Raw genomic sequence first — 11,226 nt, 5'->3', positions numbered from 1 at the left:
CCGCTCCAGGGGAGAGAGGCCTAGGAATCTTTTAAATAATCACCCCAGGTGGTTTCTCCGAAGAGCAAGTTTGGAAACACTGAAGGGACCTTTCACTCCATTCTAACGGTGGCTCACCTAAGCCCTAAACCTCGTTTCTGTTTACTCAGTAAAGGCCACTGTTTACTACAAAATTTCAGAAGTACTTGCTGTCTTAGTAATTTTGTTCTTTTGAATTCAACCGAAGTCACTTGGCGAGGTCAGCTGCAAGCGGGATATTTTTGTTGGGTCTTTGGAAAGGTTCTGTGTTTTGAGTTCACTCGCCTCTGCTAAATGGTCAGGCCCTGTGCCTCTCTCTTCTGAACTGCCTGCCTAATACCCCCCTCCTGTCGAACTCCCCCCCCCCCCCCCCCCCCCCCCCCCCCCGCAACGTCTCCTCTTTCTGGTCTCTCCCGCCTCAGGTCTGGCGTGTTTTTGTCCCTTAACTCCACATCTTGAGCAGAACATTTGGTGCTTTCCTAGTTCACGACGCCTTACTGGAATAGTCGATTTCCAGGGATTTTACAGGCTGGCCAAAACAGTTTGTTCCGAACAGCGACGCCAGGGCCGCGGGGGCCGGACTGGCAGCCAGTCGGCCGAGCGTTTCCCGACTCTGCACAACCACCCGTGACCTTGGGGCGAGCGAGCGCCGCCTGCGCCGCTGCTTCCTGGCGGCGCCCGGGCCACGTTCTAGCTGGACTTTAGAACCGAAAGGGGGTACGGGGGAACGGGTCAGGGGAGGCTTCTTAAACAGGCGAGAAGTTAGTTTCCTTTTCTCGAAACGAATCCTTCTAACTCCTGGGCGACGTGGGGAGCGACCGTTAGGGGAGTAAGGAGGAAAGGGAAATGTCTGCCAAGGGCTGGAGACAAAGCGTGAGAACTCTGATGGCGAGAAGCGGGCTTGAGCGAGAAAATCGGAAGGAGGAAGGCTGAGGGCGGACAATCGGGTTAAAAATAGAAACGTATTCTCCACAGGACTCGCTCCTTCCAGCCCCACCCTGGGGCCGACAGCCGCGCCAGTGACTCGGCTCCGCGCGACGGCAGCAGGGCCGGACTTGACCCCGCCTCCTGGACTCGGGAACAGGGCCCGAGGGGGCGGGGCGTCGGGCTCGCGACGTCACCGCGCTCCCCGCCGCCGCCGCCGTCGGGGTTTTCGCTGACGCACAGACCCCGCCCCTCCTCCCTCTTTCCCTCGCTGCCCGAGTGCCGGGCGGAGAGAGAGCGTCAGTCGGCCGGAGCGCGGACCTGTGTGCGTCTGGACTTGGGGCTCGCTCCCTTCCCGGCAGCCGCGCAACTTCCCGGCCGTAGCTGAGGCGACGGAGAGCACCGCCGGCGGGCCCTCGCGGCGCCCAGGCCTCCCTGCTCGCGTCCCGGTCGCCCTCGGAGTCGGCCCAGCCCGCCGCCGGTGGAGGCGTGAGGTGACGACGGGCGAGTGCCGCGAGCAGCGTTAGCCGCCGCGGCCTCGGGTCCTCCCTCCGCCTCCTCCTCTGCCCCCCCTCCTCGCTTCCCTCCTCCCACTTCCCGGGCTCCGGCGTGTCCCGGCCACGCTCAGTGCCGCTGCAGGAACAAAGGAGGACCCCGCGGCGGCGGCAGCGCCACCTCCGCTTCCGACCCGCTCCCGGCCCGAGGCGGCCGCTCCGGGGCGCCCGGCTCGCCCCTCCCGGAGGCCCGGGCCCGGCCTCACCGCGCCGGCGTCGCGCGCGAGCCCGGCTCCTGCCCTCCTGCCCCCCGCAGGGTGAGTGGTGCGGAGCTGGGGGAGGGCGCCCGGCTGCTCGTGCCGGGCCGGGGGAGGGCAGTGGGGGGCTCCGGCGGAGCTCGAGCGGGCCGCGGCTGGCGGCCTCCGGGGGAGGGGAGCCCGCCCTCCAGCTCAGGAAGCACAAAGACGGAGGCGTCATCCGGTCGTCGTGGCCCGGGGTCCGGCACCCCGCGCCCCCGGCCCGCCTGCACCCGCACGGCCCGGAGAACAATGCCCGGCGTGTGGGTTCCGGGCCTCCCTCGCGTCCGTCCCGGCCGCCTTCGGCGCGGCGCCCGGCGTGGGCAGCCGGACCCGGAGAGACAAAGGGGCCGTGGCGGCGGCCGCGCCCCCGGCCCCCTGCTCGCCGCACACCCTCCCCCTCCTCCCGGCCGCCCCGGTTCGCCGCCGCCGCCTCGGAGGAGCCGGTCGAGGTCGGGGGTCGGCGCGGGGCCGGCCTGGCCTGCGGAGCTGCTGTTCTGCATGACTCAGTGATTTTTGGAGAAGGCCCTGCTGGGCTTTCCTGAGCAAGGCCTCGGCTTAGAGAGGGGCCTGGGGGGAGGGATGGGGGCCCGGTGGGACCCGGACTTGTTCGGAAATCCGCCGGAACGTGGGTGAGGGGGACTCCTCCGTCGTCGTGTTTTAGTTTTGCCAGCGTCGCTGCGTTTGTCGCCCAAGATCCCTTTCATGAAGGAAATGGAGCACCTTCCCCTTTGTTTCGTGCATTTAAGCTGGTGAACATGCATTTCTTGCTCGCTTTCCACGCACTCCGGTGGAGCCGTGTTTTCAGGAAAGGCCCGTGTTTATTTGTTGCATGCCTCCTAAGAATCTAGTCTAAGGACATGAGGGTAAAGTAGCGTATATAGGTCACAGAGCCCCTAGTTTTAAACCTGGAGTTCAGGTCATTTACAGACTTAAAATAAAATTTCATTCCTTATTTATTTTTTTTTTTTTTAAGTAGAATTTCAGAACTTCATGGGTGAGAATATTGCAATTTTATCTTACAAGTTTTTTTTTTTTTTTTAATGTTTCCCCAACAAAGAATTTACTGTACTTCTCCCCTATTTTCTGTCTCGGGCCAGATATTAAGCCTGGAAAGGAGCCTTTAAAAATCACAGTAATCTCATTTTGGCAAAGAGAGAACGGAGATCAGGAGAGTAAGGACTTGCCCAAGGTCACTGGCTTAGTTAGAAGTAGATTAGATACTAGAACTCAGGTCTCAGCTCAGGGTGAGTAGGCATTAACATCTTCTAACATGTGCACCTGAAAACTAAATTCCATAGGTGTAAAATGTCGTTTTTTTTCAATTATTATTCATATTTGAGGCTGGAGAGTTTTTCTGCTACATGCCCAGGTTTTGGTTTTCTTTAAACTAGAAGTTAGGGGAAGCCACAAACTAAAAATATACATTTCAGCTATTCAAACTATAAAAATAAACATTTTCCCTGTGCTTGATAGAGCTGGCACAGGGATGCACAAGTTTCTAACAACAAAACTTTAAAGGTACTAAATAGTAATGGTATTGTATTTTTCTGAAATGTTGCCAAGCAGAAGGGAAACGGCACTGAATGGCAAACTGCCCTCTCCCGCCCCAAATTGCTGCTAAGCAGGAGGATTTAAACATGAGGATTCTTTCTGCCTCGGTGCTCTCTGTACTGTGCTTGGTTTTTATAAACAACCCTGACCATTTTGGCTTCACGAGTGATTAATGATGCATCTTTTTGTTGAATTTGAGATTGTTCACTAGCCCTGTCTACATTACCAAAAAAAAAAAAAATAGCAGCCTTAATGGCATCTTTTTGTTTTGTTTCCTGATTATATTAGATATATAAACGCAGCATCCTTAGTTCTTGGGGTTGTGTAGGAGTTGGCAGGCTCTAAGATATAAATAGAAGCTGATTTCAGAGGCCCCTGTTGACTAGGCTTTATGTGAGAGCCTCCATCCAGCTCAGCCTGTCACATTGCAGCCTTGTGACAGGCTGAAGCTCCCGCCCATGTGATCTAAGCTTCTGAGAAATATTAAGGCAAGCTTTGCACATGTGATGGTGTTTAAAAGCTCGCTTTCTAGGGGGGGGAAATCTACAAAATGGGAAGCTACGTGGAAGACTAATGTCCTGGTGTCTCTTGTGTCTCAGTTGCAGGCTATTTATAGTGAATTGAAAGTAGTTGTGTTTTCTGAAGAAGGGAAGGTGGAATACTTTGCAAGTTGCCAGTCGAAGTGGGTAAAATCATTGAGATTCCTTTCCCCCTCCTTTTTTTATGTAAAAGAAGAGATTTTAAAGAATTGAATTAACTAAGGTTGATGCTTAACTTTAAGGTTGATGCTTAAATTTAGGCCTGGTCGCCATTATAAAGCCACTGTCACAAGAGCCACTGGAAGTTAGTATAGCAACTGTGAGCTAGCATAATTCTTAAGCTGGCTTCAAGGAATGAACTTTTTGCATAGGGCAGATTCCCACATACTACGTGGGGGGGGGGGGGGGCGGTGCAAGTTAAAGACATAATTTATTATTTGAAGCATTTTTGCACATATTAAAAATGTTTTAAGCCCAGCTGAAAATGTTTATTAATAAACCTAAGTGATGTTGAAATGTTTACACTGCCCTGCTCCAAAATGAGTCAGCTAAATTCCACTTACTATTTAAAGAGACCATGTCAACTAAATTAGTAGTATTGTTTGAAGTAAGCTCTGGTTCTCCGACACCCTCCACATAAGCTTGATTGGCTTGAAGTATTTTCAAGCTTCAGATACTTCTTTTTGCTAACGAAAGGAAAGAGTACTATCATTTAACTGTGGAGGAAATAGTGGCAGGATTCTGGCCAGGTCAAATTTGGTTAGCCCTCTTCTCCCCTTTTTGTAATTTTGGTAAAAAGTATTAAATAACTTGCTAAAACATTGTTTTTAGTAACTCACTAAAGAGTGTATTCTAGTGTGTGTTAGTTGGAAAAAGCCATATGAAATTCTAGACCAGCTCTAGCTTGAATGAAGGACTTTCCTGCACTTAATTTGAAATGTTCATAACTTAACAAATAAGTAACTTAACTTCCGTTATCATTGTTAAGACACATTTAAATGACCATGACCACAAGTTATAGCACACAATCTCCCTTTAATAAAATGCTCTCAAATATGTTTTTGTACGTACATACATATTTTAAGGTGACATGGAAACTTTCTACAGTTTAAATTTTTCTTAATGTGTGTTTTCACTTAAAACTCAAAAATTTACTAAATTTAGCATAACGTTACTATATCTGTTCTAATTTTAACAAGGCTTCTGGAAAAGCAAGGTAGGCTAGCTGTACGAAGTTCTTTCTGGTAACCTAGCATTAAATATTAATGACTACTGAAGGTTGTGTGTTCATATTGCTTGGCTTTGCCATATTGAAATTGAGCTTTCAAAGGTTTCGTTTTCTGACGTGAGGAAGGCAAGCACTCGTGAAAAGCTTTAAGAGAGCCTTTGGCTGGAGAAATCTATAGCTGATAATTTGTGCTTTTGCAAGTTACTAGGCACTGCCTTTAAAGTATTCAAACCCAGATTTCACACCTCAAATGCAGAACTTAAAAGGAATTGCATGAGCAGCTGACCCCTAAATTCTTAAAGAGCTTCACTTGTTAGTGCCAAGGCAGCAGGAAAGGCCAGATGATCTATCAGCTCTCTTCAGTGTTCTGTAAAGGTGTTGCGTTTTTAAGTTTTTAAAATTCTGTCCCATAGCAGAATTGTTGAATTACTAGTGAGGCCCATCATCTTATAAGATATTTTAAGAAAGCTTTATAGCTACATCCAGTGTACGGCCAGCTTAAAGAACCACTAGTACATATCAAGAGTTGGTACTTAATTGTGATTATTGTAGATTTTTTTTTTCATTGGCAAGTTCCATTTTATAGATTTTTAGCCAGAGAAGTAAAAATCTCATTTGATATGGTCTGCCTGTAGTGCAGAAATCAGAAAGTGACTTTAAGATGACAATTGTCCAAAGTGATTTAAATGTAATTCTGACATCTGGCAGAGTGACCTTTTCAGAAATTGAAACAAAGATCATAGTGATAGGTGGAGTAATGCATTTTAATGTTTAATGATAGCATTTTTTTTGTCCTAAAGAATGTGAAGTCCCTACAGTTCATTGTTTATCAAGTTAAAAAGACAATTTCTTTAATGCCCTTTGTTTTATAAAGGCAACAAAATATTCATAGTTTTCTTGTCCTACTCTTTTTAATGATTAACATAATTAGGGCCTTTGTTAGAAATAGACTTGGTGTTTAGAAATAACAAAGGTATGCTGGTGGCTGTCATACTAATTTAGTGATTTTATTTGGTAACATGCTAATTTCTAAAATTTTGTTTTTGTTTTGTTTATAGCAGAAAAATATGGCTCAGGAGACTAACCAGACCCCAGGGCCCATGCTGTGTAGTACAGGATGTGGCTTTTATGGGAATCCTAGGACAAATGGAATGTGTTCCGTTTGCTACAAAGAACATCTTCAGAGGCAGCAAAATAGTGGCAGAATGAGCCCAATGGGTAAGTTTCCAAGGAAAAACCCATTTGAAGAACTGGTGGACAGAAAATATAGAACCAAGAATTGGGGCCTAAGACTATGAGAATCAATGCTGAGAGCCCGAGAAGAGAATTCCTGAGAAAAGCTTGAAATTAAAGCAGCAGCCCAGCCCACGTCCTTGGCATGACAACATCAGGAATGAATGACCATCTACAAGCGTCTTCTAGCTTTTTTATTTTCCTTTTTGAGGTTTTGTTTCATACTTATGTTCACTGGATGTGACTTTTCCATACATGTTTTTGTTTGGATACTCACTTAATTGTAGGATTCAGCAGTACAGTGAAAGTGCTTAAATCACTAACCTAATTAAATGCAAGTATTTGTTACTTATTAAGAGTCTTGCTACTGAGTGTTGGTAGTCTTGCTGTTTCTTACAAATCCTTTTTTTAAATAGGAACAGCTAGTGGTTCCAACAGTCCTACCTCAGATTCTGCATCTGTACAGAGAGCAGACACTAGTTTAAACAACTGTGAAGGTGCTGCTGGCAGCACATCTGAAAAATCAAGGTAAGATTGACCACTTCAGGCTTTTTATCATAATACAACAAGGAAATACATGGGTGCTCCCCATACCATTCTAATTATGAATGTCTATATATGCTAAGGATGTTAACGGATCCGATGCCCTTGGCTTTGCTTGTGTTGCACAGTCTGGGATTCTGGGATCTTTTACTACATGGTCTTACAGGTCACTGAATAAAGACGTATATCATAACACTCCGTGGTACTCTCAAAGATGCTGTATTGAGAATGCTGTGCTTGTATTATAATTGAGGTTAAGTGATTGTAGAGTATGGCTCTGCAGACTGTATTGTAATGCTACACAAGACATTTTGGCAAACTGCCCCTTTTGCCCTTAAATTACAGGCACAGCTAAAAGTTCCCAGTTGGCTATAATAGGACCTCGTAACCTATACACATATGCAGCCTTGAATTGATGAGCCATTTATCAGATCGCTTTCTTTATTCTCAACCGTGTGTGCTGGGCATCCAATATTCTTTTAAGTTTTTAGATTATTTAGTTCCATTCGATCATGTTGGAAATAGTACGTACTTTAAAGTTGAACTGACAACTTACTGTCTCACAAAGAAGTACCCTTAACATCTTTAAAAATGTTTGCTTGAACTCAAATAGAAATGTGCCTGTGGCTGCCTTGCCTGTAACTCAGCAAATGACAGAAATGAGCATTTCAAGAGAGGACAAAATAACTACCCCGAAAACAGAGGTGTCAGAGCCAGGTATGCTTTTTGTTTAATACTAGTTCCGTTCTGGATTTGGTAGTACAAGAAAGAGTTGGTGGGAGAGGAGTTCCTTCCCATCGAAGGTTAAATTGGAGAGAGAGCTGTAAAATACAGGCCAAGGAAGAACCACTCTCTCTCAAGTCCCTTGGGTGTAAAATAGTCATTCTTTACTCTTCTTTCTTCTTAAACTCACACCATAAATTTATAATCTGGGAACTGGAAATATTAAGAATGTAATGAACTTAAAAGGTCGTTTGCCATTATATTTCAAAGATCTCTAAATCACTAAAGAAAGTGTTATTCATAAACAGAAGAAATTAGATTAAATTTCAAAGCCATAAAGAACGTTTTATAATCAAAAGCAATACTCAGTCTTGGTATCCTCAGTGTTGTAGAAAATATTTAAGACAACATATTGAACACTGAAAGAAGCTTTCAAGTTGAAAAGTCTAGGAGTTGAAAAAACAAGAGCTCAAAACTCAATATGGAAAGGCATTTTTTTCACTGAGTGCCTTTGAGTCTCTGCTTCTGTAGAGCACAGTCAGAAGTGCTGTCACATTGAGAGATGGACTTGTTTGAATTACCTGTGCTGGGCCCTAAAACAGATAGCTCTGTACTCTATAGGGCACATCATTCATTTACTCAGTTCATTGTCTCCTGGTACAGTGTTGACTGAACACAATATAAAACTTCATTGTGAGGAAATAACATCTGTGGGTATGTGATCTGCTTTGGAGGCTTGCTTTTGCTAACATCACATAACAAAGCTTATGTGAACTATAGCAATCTTAATTTATAAAGTTAAGTAAAAACTCTGCAGTTCAGCAGGTGAATCCATATTTGGTATTTTCAAAGGAGTTCAATCTTTCTGAAAAAGCCGGCCAAATTAGGTGTTTGTGGGGTTTTATAAACAAAATTACTCTGACCTGGGAACGGTACTCTTTTGGTTTAGATCTGTACCTAGTCTCTGCATTTATTATTTCTTAATAGGTTCTGTAGTTTGTTCCTCTTTGCCTTTACTGAGTCGTTTCCCCCTTCTTAACTCCCATTTGTCCCTGTATGTCCCAGGAACCACTACTCAGTCTTCTGATGTAGCCAAGGAAATGGCTGTCACACATACCCCTCCCCCAAACTGTTCCCGTACATTTTTCTTTACCATCATAGCATCAGGAGAAACTATTAGGTTGTCATAGTAGATTATTAGGAATGAGTAGTAGGTAGAGTATTATTCTATTAGTCTATAATAGGCTATTAGTCTGACTAAATATATTACTAATGCAAATGAGTTATGTATTTACAGAGAATTTTAGAGTAAGCTGTCATGAAACCTATCCGCTTGCTCTAGAGTTTGGATTTATGCTTATAGCATTGGTGCTGGCCTATTTAAGCAGTAATCTTAGCATTGCATACAATAATTTGCTATTCTTGGGGTTTGGATTAATATTAAAACTGTGCTTCTGGTCTAATTGAATTCTATAAAAGGAGAACTAATTTGGTATTTTTGTTTTAAGTAACTAGTGGTAATGGTGAGCTCTAATGTGCTGAACTGCAATTTTATCTTCATGTTGACAAATTTTATTGATGTCATGTGAACTAAAACTTTAAGGAGAAACACGGACTTCTTAAAAGTAGATCATTATCTCTCATTGTCTAAATTCTGTACCCATTTTAGAGAAGTACTGCAAAGCAAATAAAAGCTGTGCTTTAAAAATTCTTGATTTGCCTGTGGAATCCTTAATAGTCAAAACTTCACAAGTACTTATATTGTCCTAAAGACTGTTTGCTGATCTTTCAAAAAGTTTAAGAACTATTCAGATTTTCTGCATGTGACCATATAAAGCCCGTGTTAAAATGGCAAAATAATTGTGAAATTTTAGGATCTGAAGTTAATTAGGGCTTAACGATATGGGTTTTACTTACTGAAATTGCTAAATTTATGTATTCAGTCTTTTGTCTATCAGTGTAAAACCAAAATGAATTTTTTGGCGGTTGGCAACTTTATGTACTGAGTAATAATGAATGTAAACTGCCCTAATTAAGAAGTTTGCATTTAGGCAATTGCAATTTGGAAAAACTGGGCATGTGACCAGCATCTCCCAGGTCTTTAAAACTTAGGAGTTTATTCCCTAGGACTAGCTGTTAAGAGTCAGTTTAAAGGAATTTGAGTGGAGTAATCATTTTACAAAATTTAGAGAAGCCAAGTGTATGTTGGTTGGCAAGAAATTGTCAGATTTGAAAGTTCTGATACTGAAGTAGAAGATTCTGTTTAAAGCACATGTTTTTAAGAAAGGCTTCATGAATATTTTCACTAAGAATCTTCCTGCTTCTCTTAAATGTTTTCTTTTTGTGACTTAAGTAATTGTCAGCCAGTGAACTCTTAACAGTTATCTCATTTTCACCCTTGTTTTTCAGTTGTCACTCAGCCCAGTCCATCCGTTTCTCAGCCTAGTACTTCTCAAAGTGAAGAAAAAGCTCCTGAGTTGCCCAAACCAAAGAAGAACAGATGTTTTATGTGCAGAAAGAAAGTTGGCCTTACAGGTATTAGAGAACATAGAAGACAACGTATATTTTGTTGGTAGGCTTTAACAGGGAGCTCCCTTAAGGGACTGGTCGGTCCTAACACCTACAACAAAATGCCCGACTTTCAGGAACAGAAAGTTTCCAGAGTGGGAGAAGTTGGGTTTGATTTGCACTTGTGTCTCTAATCCTCTGGAACCTTTTATTACCTTCAGGCCTTGTGAGTTACTCTGCTTTACTGAACTGATAAAAATTCATCGCTTTCGAGTCTTTTCTTTGTTCTCCTGAGGAGAAGGTAGTTGACCCAAACAGTGAACACCATCTTTGAGCCAGGCACAAAGTATTAGAATACTTCTTAACTGTTCCCTGTAAATTTCAGAACCCTCTGGTTCTCTTTTCCCTAGTTTTCACTTGAGAAAACGTTATCCTGTTTATATGTAGGAGGAGGAGGATTTGTATCCAGGTCAGTCTGGCTTTTAGAGCCTGTGTAATTTCTACCCTGTGCTATCTACAGGAGTTTATGGAGGGAGAGCTATTCGAATTTCTCACTATGTCAAAAGAGATTGAAAGCTGTTTCACAACTTAAAGTGGCAGACTCAATTTCATGTTACAGAGAACCATGAAAATCTGGTTCTTTTTCTCCACTGACTGAGGCTTTTTTTTTCCCCCTTTTAATTACTGCAAATTCCCAAGTGACTCTACTTCCTCTTATGTGTACAGGGTTTGACTGCCGATGTGGAAATTTGTTTTGTGGACTTCACCGTTACTCTGACAAGCACAACTGTCCATATGATTACAAAGCAGAAGCTGCAGCAAAAATCAGAAAAGAGAATCCAGTTGTTGTGGCTGAAAAAATCCAGAGAATATAAATTACTACTTGTGAAGAGACTGAAACTTTGTTTTTATTTTAATATATCGTAGGAAAACATTAAAGAGCAGATGCATGGCCATTTTCCTTTGATGTTCTCCAGAGTTTTACTTTACACTTGTCTGTCTTATAATTGAAATTTTAGGATGTTTGGGTGTTTGTTACAGGCAGAAATGGATAGATACAGCCCTACAAAATGTATATGCCCTCCCCTGAATAAAATTGGATGAAAATCTGCACAGCAAATTGAAATACACAGACGATAGGGACAAAATTTAGTTCCCACGTGCCA

General features: G+C 43.6%; 1 protein-coding gene across 3 annotated transcripts; it reads left to right on the top strand.

The window, feature by feature from the left end:
• Window positions 1-1,209: 1,209 nt before the first annotated feature.
• On the top strand, window positions 1,210-11,016 carry ZFAND5 (zinc finger AN1-type containing 5). Of its 3 annotated transcripts, none has more exons than XM_042912409.1 (6): window positions 1,210-1,753; window positions 6,112-6,271; window positions 6,703-6,814; window positions 7,443-7,546; window positions 9,962-10,087; window positions 10,787-11,016. In XM_042912409.1, the coding sequence occupies exons 2-6, from the start codon at window positions 6,121-6,123 to the stop codon at window positions 10,933-10,935; spliced, it is 642 nt and encodes a 213-aa protein (XP_042768343.1). In that variant the 5' UTR covers window positions 1,210-1,753; window positions 6,112-6,120; the 3' UTR covers window positions 10,936-11,016. The 3 variants fall into 3 exon arrangements, with proteins under 3 accessions (XP_042768343.1, XP_042768345.1, XP_042768344.1); XM_042912411.1 differs by lacking the exon at window positions 1,210-1,753 and adding an exon at window positions 2,371-3,968; XM_042912410.1 differs by lacking the exon at window positions 1,210-1,753 and having other exon boundaries at window positions 4,273-6,271.
• The last annotated feature ends 210 nt before the right edge of the window (window positions 11,017-11,226 follow it).

Source organism: Panthera leo, chromosome D4, assembly GCF_018350215.1.
Source record: "Panthera leo isolate Ple1 chromosome D4, P.leo_Ple1_pat1.1, whole genome shotgun sequence".
Classification (NCBI taxonomy): domain Eukaryota; kingdom Metazoa; phylum Chordata; class Mammalia; order Carnivora; family Felidae; genus Panthera; species Panthera leo.
Note: the sequence above shows the minus strand (reverse complement) of the source record. Positions and strands in the feature narration are given on the sequence as shown.